This window comes from Austrofundulus limnaeus, unplaced genomic scaffold (assembly GCF_001266775.1).
Source record: "Austrofundulus limnaeus strain Quisiro unplaced genomic scaffold, Austrofundulus_limnaeus-1.0 Scaffold48, whole genome shotgun sequence".
Classification (NCBI taxonomy): Eukaryota; Metazoa; Chordata; class Actinopteri; order Cyprinodontiformes; family Rivulidae; genus Austrofundulus; species Austrofundulus limnaeus.
The window spans coordinates 1,493,379-1,512,322 of record NW_013952450.1 but is presented as its reverse complement, the minus strand read 5'-3'; the positions used below and the strand labels follow the sequence as shown (position 1 = coordinate 1,512,322).

The 18,944-nt window shown below is 39.8% G+C and overlaps 2 protein-coding genes across 8 annotated transcripts in view; one reads left to right on the top strand and one right to left on the bottom strand.

Annotated features, from left to right (window-relative positions):
• Positions 1-4,791, top strand: part of LOC106517396 (myosin phosphatase Rho interacting protein) — a 61,577-nt gene extending 56,786 nt beyond the window's left edge. For all 7 annotated transcript variants that reach the window (XM_014008208.1, XM_014008209.1, XM_014008205.1 and 4 more), the window contains one exon: positions 3,492-4,791. In XM_014008208.1, the coding sequence (XP_013863662.1) occupies positions 3,492-3,563 (72 nt within the window). In that variant the 3' untranslated portion in view covers positions 3,564-4,791. The remainder of the gene's footprint in view (positions 1-3,491) is intronic.
• A 1,167-nt stretch (positions 4,792-5,958) lies between these two features.
• Positions 5,959-12,780, bottom strand: prr35 (proline rich 35). The gene is made up of 4 exons (XM_014008202.1): positions 12,629-12,780; positions 12,153-12,195; positions 8,900-10,371; positions 5,959-8,756 (listed from the first exon to the last, which is right to left on the bottom strand). The coding sequence occupies exons 3-4, from the start codon at positions 10,276-10,278 to the stop codon at positions 7,940-7,942; spliced, it is 2,196 nt and encodes a 731-aa protein (XP_013863656.1). The 5' UTR covers positions 10,279-10,371; positions 12,153-12,195; positions 12,629-12,780; the 3' UTR covers positions 5,959-7,939.
• Positions 12,781-18,944: the final 6,164 nt, after the last annotated feature.

The following is an 18,944-nucleotide window of genomic DNA, read 5'->3' as shown; positions in this document are numbered from 1 at the left end:
ATCCATCATCAGATGGTTCTTGTGTGATACCTGGCCATCATTTGGGACTGAACCAGCTGAGCTGTGTTCAATACTTTTTCCCTGTGCCATTCCACATTATTACAAATAACTTCATTTCTGGATATTTATGGTTTGATTTCTTTGTATGTATGGATCACTTGGGTTGTTACCGACATCTGGTGAAAATTTCATGTCATTAGCATCTCTAGTAATATATTTACCGAGAAAAATGATGACGTGTTCAATACTTATTTTACCCGCTGTATACACAACTAGAAGTTAAAGACAGTTTGGGAGATCTGAAGGGTGTCATTCAACAAAAGCTTCACTGTTTCTCTCCTACTATGACAACTGGAGTAATTTATTTTTCCACACTAGTTGGTAGGGTTGGGCGATATAAAAAGTAATCACAATTAATTGTGGAATTTAACGATTAATATGAGGATTAATTCCACATGACCGGTTTGAATCACTCTAGTTGGAAAAAATATTCTCTCTGTTCCAATTTGTGTCAAAAGTAGATTTCAAGGTTTACACTAGTTTTTAAATTGTGTTGTTAGGTCAAGTAAAATGATTATGCTAAATAATTAACAGCACTTTTTTTTCTTTTTTTAAATGTTTGTCATATTTAAAGCGTTGCAGGAGGAGGCAGCGAAAGGCAGGCAGAGTCAGTAGCTGCGTTTCCATTGACCATGAAAATGTGCAAATTAGAATTTCGAAAACAAATTTGCTAAATGGAAACACATCAACTTCGAAAAAACTTAGGTTTTGCCCTAGGATGAGGTGGTTTTTCGGCCGTATTGAAATTGGTGTATTTCGCAAAACTGCAATGGAAACACTTTTTTCACATCATTGGAGTCACGTGATCAAGAATCGACTGTTTCTACTGGCAAAAAAGAAGAAACAGGAAATAGAAGTGGTAGTAAAATCACCAAAATTGTAAAAGAAAGTAGTAAATTCACCGACTACAATTTCCCAAAAACGCTGCATACGTAGCCACTCCCAAGTATTAGGGGCTTGTCGCTGGAAAGCCTCCATAAGACGCCGACATCTCCTCTGATGGCTGATGATGAGCGCTAGTGTCGTGGTAGCAATATGCTATGTGTTTACATCCATTGTCACCATGTTTGTAATGACTTATCACAAGAACAAATGTATTCACAATAGCATTTCTTACTTAACTGAAACACTGCAGTTGCGAAACTGTGTTCTTTGTTTTTTTTTACATTAACAGAATATCGACCAAGTTTTGCACATATTTGCAATGGAAACGCAGCTATTGTAAAAAAAAAAAACACCTCAGTCTACACTCTGGTTTCACCTCCACGCCTCCAAACTAACATAAAACCTCTAAAGTCTTTCTGACTGATGCCTGACATAATTAGACAATCACCAAAAAAGCTCCAGGATGAAGAAAAAAAAAGATGCGTAAGTTGAGTGAAGTTTAACTGCGATCGAGACACTGAGAGATCAGGACTGAGAGATGAGATTTGACAGATTTATTAAATTTACTGTGTTCAGATTTTAACATTAGRATTTCAGTTTAGTGTGTTTAGTCAGTTTTAGTGTTTTTGCGTCGAAACTATGAGGCAATATTTGAACGTGGAGCTGCGGCCCGAGCCGCAGTCAGAACCTTTTCAGAGAGAAACTCAAAGACAGAGGAAAAAAACCCAGTCTGAGACAGAGTGAGGACTTTAAYGAGGAAGGTGGTGATCCATTGCACACGGTAGGATTTTGCCCAACCCTACCGGTAGGTAGTTGTGGAATAATCTTGTGTTCTTGCATTGAGGTTGTTTAACATTTGAATTTGGGTTTTTTTTGTGTAAGGTCCATTGTGTAGCATGACCATTTTCTAAAAACTTTTATCCATACATGTTTTAATTTTACATGAATTAAGCCTATACACCAGATACTTTAAAAAAGTGAGACTTTCTGATTTGGTTGCACCTCACGTTCATATGCAAAAGATTTAGTGGGAAAAATTTAGATTTTATTTATTGTTTTTAAGACGAAGAATTATTACATTTTTGGTGAATCCAGGTGGACTTGAGATATAAAAAAAACCAACTTTCAGTTCTAGAAACAACACCGCTGCTTTACCCGGTAATTGTTTTTGCCCCGATCTTGCATTAATAAACTTGAATTGTGTGCTGAAAAAAGTTGATAAAAGAGAAAATTATAATGAGTCCAAAAATAAATAATAATAAAAAAACCAATCTAAATCTATTTTGAAGAATCTTCTGCCAAGCTAAGACTCTACTCTCTCTCTGTCATGTTGCTCTCACCATGTATTTCTGTGGTGTGGGTAAATCAGCGTTTTTGTTGAAATCTTCTGAACAGTTTTTTGAAGGGATTCATGATTAGTTGTAACAGACTTCATTTGATAAACATTTATTTTAACTGTAAAATAAAGACTGTAAAAATACTGTAGGCTGGTTAGTTTTTATCATTTTTAAAAATACATTTTAGCACGGACAGAGCCATTTTATTTACACACAAAGCATTCTGGGTAAATTTTGACATGGATAGGTCCTCGGTGCGAGGCTGCTAGCAAGCTATATCCACCCTGAAGGTTAATCTTGGACAATATCTGATGATCGACTCTTTTAAATGAAACCAGAGAGCGTTGACAGAGAGGAGAAGGTAGAAATGACTCAGCCTGTAACTGAAAATATGGATGGAGGACAACAGAGCTGCTTCATGGAAGAAGAACCTCAGCTTAGCCTGTTAGCTTTCGCGCTAGCGCCCACGCTATATTGCCTTATATGTATTAACTCGGTGCTAGAGCAACAAACAAGCTAAACCCAGGTCCTGCATCCATATTTTCAGTTGCAGCTGAGTCATTTTTGTGTTCCCCTCTCTGTCATGTGGATGGAGGACCTCAGTGACGAGAGGAGAATGTGTAGCGCTGAGCTAATGCATATATATGGCAATAGCATCGGGGCTAATGCTAAAGCTAATAGACTAAGCTGAGGTTCTTCTTCCATGAAGCAGCTCTGTTGTCCTCCATCCATATTTTCAGTTACAGGTTGAGTCATTTCTACCTTCTCCTCTCTGTCAACGCTCTCTGGTTTCATTTAAAAGAGTCAATCATCAGATATTGTCCAAGATTAACCTTCAGGGTGGATATAGCTCACTAGCAGCCTCGCACCGAGGACCTATCCATGTCATCATTTACCCAGAATGTTTTGTGTGAAAATTAAATGGCTCCATCCGTGTAATATATATTTAAACTTTTAGTTTAAAAATTATAAAAACTAAACAGCCTACAGTATTTTTATATTCTTTATTTTACAATTAAAATATATGTTTATCAAATAAAGTCTAATGTTACAATTAATCAGGGATCCCTTTAGTGATATCCAGTTAAGTGTTGAAGGCGGGTTTAACTTGTCAACTAAAAAGGAAATGTTTGGTTTAATGTATTGTTTGTCCTCATCTGTATTGTCAACCATTATCAAGACTTTTTTTTTTTTGCTCATCTTTAACAGAGCCTGAAAGAGGGACTAACCGTTCAGGATCGCATGAAGCTTTTTGAGGCAAAAGACCCAAGAAAGATTTAATTATCAGTGAATGACGAGTTTCCTCTTACTTTTTTTGCAATCCGATGTATGATCAGATCTTCGTGGAAAAGTCTTGAACTGAACGCTCAGATTCCATTCCTCTGTCTTTTGATTAATTGAATTTACAGAATGAATCCTGTAAGTTAARTTTTTGAACATTACTTTGCATTGGAAACGTGTCAAAGGGCTGTTAGAGGGATTTTTAATCCGAGTTTCTTTTGATCCTCAAAATGCTTAAACTCACAGCAATACACAGTATGAATAATATATATTTCCCAGTATGAATTAGGTATCTGCTGTAGTTTATTCTTGTTACAGTGTTTTATATTTAGTGATTTTACGCGTTTTAATGTTGCACCAGTTGAGTTGTATAAAGCTACTGGATTTCTGTGTAGAGTGGAGTTCGGTAGTGATTGTTGGGACATCTGCTGTATTATAACAATGGTTTGAGTGATGATGGGAAAACGGTGTGATCATGTTTGTGTCTGAGAGTTTTCTGACGAGTGTGTCTGTGTGTGAAGGTGGTGTGTGGGGAGGGGGGGATTGCACTTACTTGACTACTTCAGAAAGCTTGTTTTTAATTTTAACCTTTGAAAATTAGTGTAGTAACTACAAGTCAGTCTTTGCAGTGCAACCAAACATTGAAACTCGTGTATTATTCAGTGAACAGTGGTTTCAGGTTTGTGATACTGTATATTTTTTTTCCTTTTTATTTTTCTTTTTTAAGTTCTTTAACGCTGGTTTCATGTTTTATTTGATGTGAGGAAGTTGTCTTAGCAAAACCATGTAGGACCTTGCATGACTGTACTGCTTAATTTAAACTGCAGAATGATCCTGTCGCCTCATTTTATTTCTTTTTTAATGCTTTAGTGTGAAACTTTTAACATTAATAAGCTTTGCTTTGCAGATCCTACTGTTTAGTTTATTAAGATTGAAATGTTTTACTGTAAGCAGCAGTCTGGAAGCACTTGGCTCAGTCCTGAACATCTCACTAAATCTAGTTGTTCCTCAACTGTGTGATGAAAAGAAACATCCATGAAACCTGTGCAGCTATGGATACACACTGTATAGTATTCAAATCACGCCTTGTACATAAGAATATGCCACACGGAAGCCTTCTGTGTTTTTTTTGTTTGCTCAACAGCTCTACATGAATTATATATAAATGAATATTTTTTATTTCTTTTTGAATGTATACCGTCAAATAAATGAAGTGTTTTAAATTGTCTCTTTTGTTGTTGTTGTTGTTGTTGTTTTTACTGAAAAATTTTTGTAAGCTTTATCAGATTAGCAAAACGTTTAAAAAAAGTCATCTAAATGTTAAAGATTATATTTTTCAAAAGTTTAGGAGAGGCAGGATGATGAGTATTCTCTATTCTGCTAATAAATGTAGGTGAAATACAAGTAATGATTTATATCAGGGTTGCCCAAACTTTTTCCCTGAGAGGACCAAAATGATAATCTGTCCAAAGGTTGCGGGCCAAATTAAATAATATAATACATGAAGTGGAAATACTTTTCAAGTAAAGTCTTTTTATTTTTTATGATTAAACTAGGTGCCATTGCTGTGGCCCACGTTTTTGTTTGTTCTTTTAGCCCGTGCACTTGGAGAACATTTGACATAAGCTCGAGCAGCAAAGGCTCATGAGATGTGGGGAGTTGAGTATTTGTGGTCTTATAAAGTGTTCAAATCCGCACATGTGCTGAAATGTAATCTAAAAACTGTATTTCCTTTAATTATTATTTCATGTTAAATCGTAATATATTTCATAGAAAAAGTCAGCAGCATGAGTGAAAACCATCTGCACTCAGTCCCTTACATTGCCATGGGGCCAGATGGATTAACTGTCTGGAAATACAGTGTTTCTGCAGAGGACGACCGGAGATTACAAACTAATAACCAGGGCAACTATTGGGCCAAATCAAATATCTTGGCGGGYCTATTTTGGCCCCACTTTTGGCACCTCAGATTTATGCTTGTAATTTCTAACCCTAATTTACAACAAAGATGCAGAACATGTACAGTATATGTAAAGCCACTCAAACTAGTTACAAGTTGTGCATGTTTAACTTTATAAATGATAAAAAAAATTTTTTGAACCCTAATATAAAGTATAAATATCTGCTCTTTTTTTCTCTTTCTGTAACAGTTTCAGTGTTAAAGTGGATCACTTCATGGACCCATGTTTGTTTTTCATGAAATATCCTGAGAAAGCTGCTGTCCACACATCTGAGCCTTGTTCTTTTAAGTCTCTTGTTTGAGTTTTTGTCAGCTCTTTTATTCACAAGCATATCAGCAATAGAGCCACAACAAAATCCATCAGTTTTTGTCCACATGAGGGAGCTATCAGCCTAGACTTTAGTTGAAATCTTTGCTCAGATACAGTATATTTTGTTTCTTTTTCAAGAAGAAGCTGATCGTTTAGGAGTTACAGGCCGAGCATTAACAAAAATGGTTCACACCACCTTTAAAATATCACGGCTTCAACTAGAACATAATGAAAGGGAAATAAAATTATATAAAAATGCAGAAGTGAAAATGGTCTTGGAGAATTATAAATAAATAAACTTGCAGTTCAATGAATTGGTATTGTCTTAAATCATATGCACAGTGTGAGCTAAAAGTTGCAGGACACCCTTTAAAAAAATAAAATAAAAATCTGAATAACCCAACAAGTAATCAGTGAGGGGSTCTATGTTTTAGGCTATGTCCAGAACAGTCTTGAAAAGCATCATATTGGATCCAGGGCAGGTTTTTCAAGAAGGGTATAACTTCAGTCGGTATAAGCCACACCCCTGTTTGCTGTTTGTATTATTGAGCTTTTCCAAAGACAGACCCCCTCACATTCCTGGGGTGTGTAATTTTCCCTTTTTTATTCTGAAATGAAAGAGCGTCCTGCGTCTTTTGACTCACCTTGTATGTACATATACTGTGTACAGACAACCTACTGAACCAACTTCAGTCATACATCATTCATCTGTCCAACCAAGTATTGTGGTTGGCAAACTACAGAAGAAATGTAGTTTTAGTGGTGAAGAAGGAACGTGAGAAGCTCAAGAAATACCAAGGGCCGGAGGAGGAAATGAAGAAGCTGTGGGGAGTGAAGGCCTCAGATGGTGGTCATTAAAGCTCTTTGTACTAACCAAGCTGGTAAAATGGCTTCAACAGATCCCAGGAACAAACTCAAAGATTTCTGTCCAGAAGAGGAACAGTGAAGATCCTGAAAACCCTCAGGCTCCCAGGCCACTGGTAGAGGACCATAAAAACAAGGCAAGCCATTTGTTATTTATTTACTGTAAACATTTCAATAATCTTTAGTTATAATCTTCATTATGCATCTCAAAACTTAAGCCTAAATTGATTCAAATGGTTTTGCAACATTTCTGTATAACTTCGCCGCTGTAAGCCGTTCAGGTAAGGTTGAGTGTGAAGAAAGAGAAATTAAAGTTAAAATGATTGGACATATATTTGACCTCTTCAGTTTGAACTTGTACCGGTGGCTCTGCTGATCCTGGCAGCTGACCTTTGAGGCCGTGTGATGATGGTGAAGGGGCTGAAGGATCTGGGGCATCTGTGCCGTAGTTGGAACAGACAGTCCGTCTTAAAGTTGGTCCACAAGAGGCTCCGCCCTGCAGCCCTGCAGCCGTGACCTTTGCAGTGGGGTTCTCTGGGTRCAGGAGGACCAGCACAGGTAACCTCACTGATGGCACTTTGGCTTAAGGAGCTGCTTCACCTTTATCACATAAAAACGGCTGGGATTTAGTTTTGCTCCTTTTTGTCCTGTGGGGCTGCCACTTTGGATTTGTTTGTTTCCTAAGTGATACAAATTTCCACAAGAACTATGTATGTATGTATCTGTATGTATACATGCAAACAAAAAAAAGTTTCTTGTTTGATCACGGTCTTATTTTGCGTATCATGTTCCTCGTTCTGTGTCCTGTTTTTATAAAAGAATAGCACACTTTGTTTTTATACAGTGTATTATACAGTTTATTTTCAATACATAAGATGAACCAGCCAAACTCAACAAATGTATACATTTATAAAAAAACATATTTTATATTTAATTACATTTATTATATATACAGCATTTACAAACCCTTTAAAAGGATTGTCTCAGCCTTTTTGATGAACACAACTGTTTTAAACAGAAAACTGTGATGATTTTTTTATTATTATTATTCATTCAAGAGGAATTTGATGCAACAATCGTGCAACCAAACAAAAAGCTTTTGCACGTTTTTGTTTTCTGTTTCTTTTCAGGTGCTTTTGTGAAGCTGCACCGGGACTCCTCTTTCTGCCAGTTCAAATCAGAGGCGTGCCATTTGTTATAAAACTGCATTCAAGTCATGTTCGTTGTGATACAGCCTGAAGTTTAGCTGTCAGGAGAGGTCAGAGGGCTTGGAGGGCACTGTCCGTCCAGCCGCTGAATGGAAGGGGGTCTCTTTGGAGGTTTGACAGAAGAGGGGAGGTCAGCGAACACAACGGATCGGCCATCCGGGCAGAGGAGGACGCTGGAGTCCGCCTCACACTTGGTGGTTCTGCTCGGCCACAAGGCCTCCGCCGATCTCAGATTGAGACCGGCTGGAGGGAGGACCTCGGTGTTCACGACTGACGCTTGGCTCATCTTGATCAGCATGTCCAGCGACTGCTTCCGACTCTCCAGCGAAGCCCTCATCATCTTCCTCTCGCGCTCATCCTCCTCCTCTCTGTCATTTCTCTCTTCCAGCTCCTCGTCGTCCTCCTCGGTCTCAGTGGCGTTGGTTCTAAGGCCGCCGTCCTCTTTCATGGCGTGCTCACCTACAGAGTCTGTTGAGTCCCTTTTAACTGACAGGTCAAGAGGTCCGTCAGTCTGGGCGGCTGTCCGCTCCAGAGCCTGATGAATGTGAGCAAGCTCGCTGCGGATTTTGTTCAGGTGCTCCCAGAGGTGCCGCTGGGCAGGAAGGTCCTCTTTTTCCAGGTGGGAGATTTTGTGTTCGGCCTCCTGGTACTCCTGCAAAGCCTTGGAGAGATCACTGAGAAGAGCGACCACCGACTCGGAAGCTTCTTCCTCAATCGTTCTGGGGGCAGTCGAGTCTTGGCTGTTGGTTTCCCCACCGGCTGACAGAGATGCTGTTTCACTGCTGGGACTGGAGAGGGGATGGTTGTACCACAGTTCACCTGGCCGGGTCTGAAGCTGACCATTCTGAGAACTATAAATGAGAGAGAAAGATTATAGATTTTCTTTTGAAACCTCAAGTATTTGAGACATGAAATGCAAGAAAACACTTCTTATAGTTTGGTGTATCTATAGTAAGCATAAAAAAATACTGTTTATGTGTTCSATCACCTCTACCTGTTTTGTAAAAGAAGTTTTTCAGCTGAAACAGTCTGAATGTTCTTCAGAAGGTCCAAAGTAAAACCCATGGCTGGCTTCTTCTCCACAGGAGCCTCGTGACTTTTTAGCGCAGCTCCCGTCCTCTTTAGACCACAGCTGGCTCTGCCTTCCTTGACCTGAATCTTATCTGCCAACCTGTGGTTCTGGTCAAGCGAGTCCCTCTGAGGGGACCCCCAGCCACCAGGGGATACCGTGTTTCCTGGCCGCAAAGCAGGTACTTTCCACAGATTGACTTTAGGCTGGAAGCTAGACAGAGGATTTGCCTCTGGACTGTTTGTGGACGTCTTGAGAGGTTTCCCGCCGTCACTCTGACCGGAGGCTGGTCCGAATGTGTGCTCACACAGGAATGGGTAGTAGAGGCGAGGGGGGATAAGAGCTCTGTCTGCGTGCGCATTGGAGGCCGGGTGCACCAGCTGAGCAGCCGAAGCCAAAAACGGAAGCTGAGCAAACTGAGCATGGGTCTGAGCGGTGACACTTGAGGCTGCGGATGGAAGAGCTGAACTCATGTAAGAGAATAGGCTCGGGCTGATGGGATAACCTACTCCAAACACTGACAAATTGAGTCCGGTGGGGTCCTGGTAGTCCACCAGGTTTGCTGGTGGAGGATAACAGGGGATTGAGCCGTTCACTCGAGGCTGAGTGCCGTCAGATTTGGCCTTTATGTGTTTGGACGCCAGCAGTCGCCACTGCTCTGTCAGGTTCCCAGGACCGGTCAGACAGCTCATTGGTTGCTTGTAGTGTCTCAGCTGGGCCTCGACCTCCACAGAACGTGCTCGTAAGAGCTGATCTTCGAGGGACAGCATGTCAGCCATCAGGAACTCTGACTCTGATTGTTTGCCCTTTTTAATGGCGGCCTCTGCAGCGTCTCCTCGACTGTTGCCGGAACTCTCTTTGGCCAAGCCTGCAATTTCTTCATGCTCCTTTTGTCCTCCTTCTTCTTCTGCTTCTGCTCCGTGGACATCCCTGCCTTCGCCGTCCTCCTCCACAGTCCTTAGTTGCCCCTGCTTCTCCTCATTGCGCATCACCTGCTCCAGCTCGTCCGGCCCCGCCGCATGCAGGCCGTGTGCCTGCTGGAAGGGTCGCAGCTGGTCCGGGTGCAGTATGTTGCCCTTCTTGTACGGCCAGTCGGACTCTATAAGCAGAGACAAGGAGTTCTTGCAGAGGCTGTACTTCATGTGGTTATACAGGTGGGACTTCTCCATGCAAGTGAAGGGACACTGGAAGCACTTGTAGTTGTAGGGTTTGCCCCATGGCCGGGGAATGTAGTGAGGCTTTTTAGGCTTCCGCTCCTTGTGTTTGTTGGCAGATGTTACTTTGCAAACATCCTCCTTGGACATGATTGAGGCTTTTATTTTAGGCTATGTGGTGTAAACGATTGTTGTTAAGACTGGATTAAATATTGCATCCTCTTGATATATTTCCCACTGTGCCTGTGAAACAAACAAAAAAATACAATAAAAGAGTGACACTAACAGACTGAGTGGATGCAGTTGTAGTTCATCATGTTTGTTCTTGTGACGCGACATCTTGCATTTCTGTAAAACATCTCAATAAGAGTTGTGTGCATGTGTGTGTGTGTGTGTGTTGTTAGAATGCATTTGTTGTCTGGTTGATCTGAGCGCTGCCACTAACCTAACTGCAGGGAGGCCTGGGCCACCCCGCTCTCACTGTACCTGCCACTTCTCATTAGTTCCAATGCAGCACCAGGCGATCTCAGGGCCCCGGGCTGGGTGGGGGGTGCTGTCACAGGGGACCCTGCACCTGTGCAGGGGGCTCTCACTGCACTGAGTTTAGGGCATAGACCCTCGGAGGGCAGCTACAGGCACAGAGCGCGCCCATCCTGTGGATGGTGCAGGACTCGTGGAGGGATGGGAGAGAAGTTGGGGGTTTGAGGCCTAATTCCTAATGAGGGCCTGTGCCTATAGGGCGTCATTAGTGCCAGGACCGGGATCTGGGTCAGGACATGGTGCATAAGTTCAACTGGTCCCCACTGCTGTCTCATTGGACTACTTCTTCATTTAGTCTCATTCTTGATAAGGACTAATATTTTCTGAATACAGCAAAAAGTCAGAATATTAAAATCTTGTAACCACTGTTACAAAATAAAAAGCGCTTTTTGATTACATCTTTAAAAAGAGGCCAAATTTAGCAAAATTTAAATTGCACATCCTTAATTTTAGTTTATAACTCTTGTTTTAATTTTGAACTAAAGATATGATCTTCCATCTAAATTAGAATTCAAGTCAGCGTGTTGATATATATTTTCCTGTCTTTTATTTTGGTTTTTCTCTTCATTTACTCTTATTCATATTTAAAAAATAGTTGAATTCAAATTATTTCATTCTAAATAATTAAATTTAAATGATTTGTTAAATTACTTGTGATCTTTTTCTAGTCTGAGCCAAGCTGCAGGCTGAAGCCAGGAGCGAGGAGGAGTTTTATTATTTTTTTCTCCTGTTTAAAAAGCTTTGAGGCTTTTATTTTGTCTTTTTTCTGCAGGTCATTCGAAGATGAAAGCAGGTGAGAAGTTTAGACTCCAAAGTAAATAGAAAAACTTCATCGGGTCATTTTTTTTTGAGACAATGTTTAGAGATAAAGGCCAGTGAAGCAAGCAGCTGATGGATGGGCGTTTATGGTGGGAGACAAACTAATCTTTAAATCCACACATGAAGGTTTTTGATGGAAGACCCGATGAGTCTAACACAGGATGGCATGCCGGTACCCACTGCTCTCCCTGGGCTGGACTCTCAGAAATGGCCCGTTAGCGGCTGACCATTTGATTGGCTCTGTTGTGCGCCTCAGGGCTCTGACCTGAGCTTTGAGCTTATAATGGAGTCTAACAGCTGCAGCTACGAGACAATCAATAAAAATCATTTTTACACTACATTTTTCCCCTTTCTCCTGGCCATTGCTATCTGCTCCCCTCCCACTACCAGCACCCGCTCCTCACCCCCACTGCTGGCCCATATCCAAACCCTGTGGTCTTGTTTTAAGCTTTTAGGGTTGTGATCAAACAAGCTCAAACACTTCAACATGTATTGTTGCAATTGAGAACGTTCACCACTAAAAGCTTTGACAAGCCACAATGCTTACAGCGACCGCAGCGCTGAGAGCAAATGACATGGGATTTTCAACCGCACAACACATAAAGGCAGGAGAATAAGTTTTAAACTCATGTTAGATTAAAAAAAATCATAATTAAAAAAATTACCTTAGATATGAGGTTTGGTGTCGGCTGTGTGAGGAGAGAAGATCTGGAAAAAGAACAGAGAAATTCCTTTATTCTAAAGCAGAATTAAATGTCAGGAAAGTTTGATAAACCATTTAAATTATTTACTGATGTTTCAATTTATAAATCAAACAACAGATATTGATGCTAAGAAATAATTAAAAGTTGTAAAAGAAAATCCAAATGAAAACTTTTAGTGATTACATTTACATTTCATTAAAAAAATATTATCTTGAGAACACATTTGCTTTAAATTCTGACAACTAAAAATCCTTTTAAAGCATTTTGCATCAAATTAAACAGCATTAGTTCATATTAAAGGCCACATTGCAAAAGTTCTTTAAAATCTAATTTCATTTGTTTTAATTTAATTTGATATTTTTTTACACAAACTGATCTGCTTGCATACCTGCAGCTGCCTAAAAAAAAAGTCTGGATGGAAATGGATTAGTTCATACCTGGAGAGCGTCCCGGTGTGGCTGTCTGTCACTTCTCTGCAGCAGGAGCAGCAGGAGCAGCAGGAGCAGCGGAGCAGCGCGTCTCACTCAAATGGGAGCGCAGGAGCGAGAGTTGAGATATATATTGACTGGGAGCACTGCCCTGAGGCGCTACAATGCAGCAGCTCCCCCCTCCTCTCCTACATGCNGTCAAACGTGGTCTCTACCTTGGAACCTAAATAAAACAACTTAAAGATTTTTTGGTGACGGCTGGTGTTAAGGTTAGAGCAAATGTTTGAGTCATTAGATTTTCATAACTTGATTTTTTTCTTTTTATTATTATTTGACCTGTCAGTCTAGATTTACAAAAGAAGATTAGGGCCACTGGAAAATAAATAAATAATAATAAAGTATGACTTTCATCTCAGAATCCTGACTTTTTCTTAGAATTCTGAGATGAAAGTCAGAATTGTTTTTTTTCTCAGTGACCTTAATCCTCTTTTGTAAAGATTTAATTGTGAATTTCATGCATTAAAAAACATAAAGATTTTTATGATAAGAATTAGGAGAAAGGGAAATCAACATCATAATTTGTCTTTTGATAAATATGGTTTTTGAACCATTCATTAGATTATCATACTTGAACATTTTCCGTTTATCAGCAAGTGAAAAGAAAGATGCACAAACTGTTTCGGTGTCAAGTTTACAACTTTTATTCCTGCCGCCATAAAATATGCATTTCAGCAAACCAATTCATGATGCAGAACTTCACCATCCTCACCTTTTTATTTTTATATTTTTATGCTTAAAAAACATATTAGTTTTTACTCAGGTGTATGCTTAGTAACCAGCCAACTACATAAGAAATAACTAAAATATGAACTCAGATTTGTCTTCTCACAGCTTATTCTCTTTTTTTTCTGCTTCTTGTTCTATTTCCTCTCTTTACTCCCTCTTACACTCTAAAATCTAACTTTAACCTCCCAGCCTTTATTTTCTGTTTTCCAGTCACTTTCGGGTCAACTCCAGGTTCTGCCTTTCTCTCCAGTGGCTGGCTGGATGGGGAGGCTGGCATGCGAGCCCCTTTGAGAAATCAGTCAGTGTCCGTGTGCCGGGGAAAGTCGGGGGCCCTTCACGAGCCATCGGGCCTGCTGTCACTCAGAGGAGGCCAAATGGAGACTGACAGGCCACTCCATAGAGCCTAACCATCTGTACCAAATGTGACAGCAGGGCGAAGAGGATGTCTGGTAAATCAGGAGGAACGACAGGAGTGCAGTGTGACACGAGGAGGACGTACAGAGGGAAGAGAAGCTGCAGGAACACACAGAGATCCTGCTCCTCTTAAAGTGTGGGAGCATGATGGGTCGTGTCAGGTTTTTTTTTTTTTCTGAGCAGGGAGAGTAGACTCTTTCGAACTACATCAAACACTTAGAGGAAGAGTCTGTTTCTTCTGTTCTGTCTAAATGTGTTAAGTGAGGAGAGACTTGTGCAGCGCTGCCACTCCCTTCAGTCTGTCTTCTGTCAGGCTCTMAGGTCTGCTGTGCTTGTACGGGACAGATCAGGGATTTTACAGCCAAATGATTCACTTTTTTTTTTACATCCAACAGCATCGCTTGCAGTCATTTGCTCAAAGTAAAGTGTCTATAATATTTTTGTTTTATATGTATGAAAATGTCAGCAGTAAAAAATGTTTAGCAGGTTTTAACAGTCTGTAGAGATGCACTGATCACAGTTTTTTGTTCAGTGGTTCGATTGTTGATTTTTGCCATAAAGAAAAACTCCAGACTGAATCCACTGTGCTTTACATAACCATTTTTTTCTTTTTTTCTTTTTCTGACTGTGTTGATCTGTTTCCTGATCAAATAACAAAAATAGTATTTGAGCGATCTTGTACATGTCACAAGTCAGGTCCATTGAGATGAAAATAGTTAAAGTTTTGGTAACTTTATTGAATTTATTTTTAAAGCTGGCTTTACTTTTCTAAAAGCAATGCAAAAAAGTATAATTAAAATATTTCTGAAAAGACTGACTCACTAAGTTAAACGTCTACAGTTATCAAGCTCTGCACCATCCGAGGTTATATAGGTATAAATAGGTATACTGTATATATATACTGTATATATATATATATATATATATATTAGGGGTGCAACGAAACAGAAAATGCACGATTTGGTTCGGTTCAATTCTTTAGTCTCACTGTTCAATATTTTTTCGATACAAATAACAGAAATTTCCATGCCCTTTTTAACTTGTAATTTATTGAAATTATTCATGAACATTTGTTGAACCTCAAAAGTAATGTTTTCAAATTAAATTAAAACTTAAATTTTGCTGAAACAGCAAGTTTCTCAGAGGAAATTTGCTCGAAAATACAGCCTAGGTGGAGTAGTCGAACACAGATCCTCTGTTTTGAAGGACATCTTCAGGATGTGTTGTTTGATACAAGTGTGTATTGAACCTAAAGCACTGTATTGAACGGTTTGATATGGTACATGTATTGTTGCACCCCTAAAAATATATAAATAAATAAATAAATAAATAAATAAATAAATAAATAAATATTGCACATTATACATAATTGCTGATCGGACATTTCATAAATAAACATTGTGATTATTTCCAACCTGTCTGTCTCTGTAAACAACTAATTTTCATATAAAACCCAACACGCTGCACAAACCTGAGGTGTCGTTTAGCAAACAGGCTTTTTGCCTGAAAACTTTCACTTAAATGACAAAACATAACTAGTCCAAATGTTCATATGTTGACAGATAAGATCCTTTTTTTATTTTCTGCACAGTTTTTGCAGTTGTCACCAAAACATAAACATAAAATGTAAGTGATTTTGTTTTATGGTTTGAAGGTTTTTGTTGAGTTTTGGCTCCTTTTAATCTTCTTGTCCTTTCTGTTTCTTTATTGTTTGTATTTTGTGGTGCTTTAAACCTGATCATTTTAACTTGTCATTTTCACTTCATGCAAACTTATCATGAGACAATTGGTCCCCCCCACCCCCATTCTTTTAATTAGTCACACAAGGCCACACTGAGAAATATTAGGTGTTATAAATTCTGGAAGTTGCAACATCTAACAGAAGTTACAACATCACCCACATAGTGGACAGGTGTGGGCCAGATATGGTGTCAAACACTGCTGGCTGGGAAGTGGTGGATGTGGGCCAGGCCCGGGAACGATGACACTGTTTTTCCGATGGCATGCCATAAATGGCCCAATTGTTGTTCGGTGTATGCGATGCTGACGCACCACCTCTAGAAAACCACATCTGGGCTCTTCTGTTATCTGGGCCGAGTATTAGTGTCTTGTGTGGGCCAGAACTGGGCAAACGAATTTTGCAACGTGGGAAGATTGCAAGTAAGATTTGACACTTAAATCAATAATTACTCATTAGTAAAACATTTTTAGATACAAAAGGTAATTTCTTAATATACAGGGTGTAAAACACTCTTCTTCTACTTTAGACCTGTTTTGCATCAGTTCATAAACTCCATTAGCTGCGTGCCTATTGATATTAAATTAACAGAATAGCTGACGTATTGTCCCCTCAAAAGTTTTAGTGTTCCCTCTGGACTTCCTGTAAACTGCTCCGTTTCTCTGCAGTCTGCAGAGAGAGAGAGAGAGAGAGAGAGAGAGAGAGAGAGAGAGAGAGAGAGAGAGAGAGGTAAAAAAATATGAAGAAACTGAGACTTGCTCTGTGAACGCAAAACTCTCCTGGCGAGTGGAGCGTCCTTATGGAGCGGCATCTGTGGAGGCTGACAGGAGCACTCTATTACCACTCAGAGGAAGGAACCCGAGGGCTGCAACAACACCGCTACCAGCAAGATCCAGCTGTGCAGAGGCCTCCAAACACACACACACACAGACAAACCCATGCAAATGAGGAGAAATATTCAGAATAAACTTGCTCCACATCGTTCGACAAGATGAACTGTATGCTTTGTAAAGAAATGTACGGATGGCGAGAATAGAAAGATGGATGACTGAATGGGACCACAAACCCCTGGATGATCTCCAGCTTTTCTTCACTGCCTGACTTTTAGGCCCGAGGTGGAATAGCTAACAGCTCCTCTCAGCCAGTGCTACTGGGCACATTAACTAAACTCATATCGCTCTCAGCCACAATCAATTATTCACCAGCCGCCTTTCCCCTCTTTCCTCCAGTTTTCAAAAAGAAAACTCCAGCAGCAAAACACACAGCCAGTTCAGACACAAAACAACTTCATGCCGTCGGTGAATTCCTTTGGTTTGTATTTGCACCCAGTAGGTTCTGACTTTAAGCATCGTTAGAATTTTCTTTAACATGCTAATGTCGTTCTTACATCATTGTTGCAATATTATACTTTTATATTCACTAAGCCTTTGGAGTAACTGAAATCCAGTTTCAGAACATTAGTGTAGTAAAAGAGATGCACTCTATCTCAGTTTATTCACAAATAAACCTTTGGTCATTAAAAAAACACTCAAATTTTGAATTTGTGTTAAAAGACAGATTTGCTTCAAACTCAGTGTTGTCACAAATGTCTCAAACTCATCAGAATTATGTTTTTGGTGTTTATAAGTCTTAAGAGAGCTAGAATTGGATTTTGACATTTGCACTGGAGCTCTATGATAAAAGATATTTGAGGTCAAAGTCCAAATCTTAAAACCACACTGATGATAAATAAAACTAATAAAAACCAATAAAATCAGCCTATCTTTACTTCAAAATGGGTCCTTCAGCAGATTAAGTAATAATATGGAAGCAGCAGCCAGAATTAGTACAAACGACATGAGGCAGGTACAATGTCCGCAAAGATAGACAATAAAAAACAGTTTTTCCAGTCTGAAAAGAAGCATTTAATAAAAAAAAAATGGATGTTCAAAACATGGAAATTTGGTTGCAAACAGAAAATTCAGTATAAAAAGGAAAAATTGCAGTTTTCCTGCAATTTTGAGATATTGCCTTTATAATGAGCCGATAGGAAGAAATAGTTGGGATAAACCCCAACTGACCAATCRAAATGTTAAAAACAGTCAGAAAGAYAGAAGTTTGTGCTGAAGACACCTTAAACCACTCATCATCCATAAAATATACATATAATTATATGAAAACTGTGATTGGGTCTCTTCAACAGCTATATTATAAACATGAGTATATACTGTCATGACAGTTTTGACAAAAATAAAAACAGTAAGCCTCAAAAATGTACGAATCTTATTTTGCTTTATTTGCGACACAACAGTGGACTTCACCAAMCAGACTGTTCTGGACCATACAGCAGTACGACGCTAAAGAGAGAGCAGGACAACCGAGAACTGTAAGCTAACGGTAGCTAATGTTAGCTTGTTGTTGAAAGTTTTTACAGTTGTTGAAATTGTGTTTAAAGTTGTTAGCCATTTCAAACAATTAAAGTATAGTTAATCTCATATGTGTGACACCCCTCACCTCCGTCCATTGAACCAATCAACGGGCAACAGTAGCTGAAGCTGAATTGGGTTGAGCAGACCAGTCCAAATAGAACCTCAGTTCTTATCATTCTGGSTTTGAACCCAGGCTGGGCCGGGCCTTGCAGTGCAAAAAGGCTATAAACTCAGCGTTACCCAACTTGAGAACTTTATGCCACTACCAGGAACATTCAACCTCAAGTGAGAGTAGTTTCTGTGACCTTTTCACCGGATCCATTAAAAATGGATGATCTCTTCCSCCTCGTGAAGGTAGTGAAGGTAGATCTTTGCTCTGCAAAAACAAAAGTCCAYATTTTCACTTTACTTTCAGCGGTAAAGGTAATTTCACATGTAAAAATGTTYCATTCAGCTCCTTCATTGGTTAACTGCTCATGTCCACATTCTAGATCCATGATGACAGACAAGTGTCCTTTAAAGAGGTGAAATCCCCCCACAGTATGTCATGGAAGCCTGCTGGAGGTGAACAATGAGACATTTTCAGCTTCACACTTAATTGATTACACACAATTATTCAGATGAGGGAAAGACAAACGCTGGCAGTTTCCCAGATGAAAATGACGACAGCCTTCGATGCGAGCTGGTATTCATGTCTGAAAAGTCAAGGCTTAATCGTGACTTTTTGGATTTTTCTCTGCAGATGTGCACGGCCTTCTCTGAGCTTCAGCATTCGATGGACGGGACTTCAGAAGCAGTAGGTGTGAAAGGCTCGTTACTGTCAGTCTAACAGAGGACGATGCAGCTGATATCTGCCGTTTCTGAGTGATGATGCCCCCCCGTGCTGAGGGGTCGCTGACATGAAGCAGCTGGTGCCCTGGCTGTCTTCTTTTTTCTCCGCTCATCGTCTCTATCCTCCCAATTTCACCAGCTGCAACCC

Coding starts and splice junctions, on each gene's coding strand:
- prr35 (XM_014008202.1), bottom strand. CDS start 10,278: ATGTCCAAGGAGGATGTTTGCAAAGTAACATCTGCCAACAAACACAAG.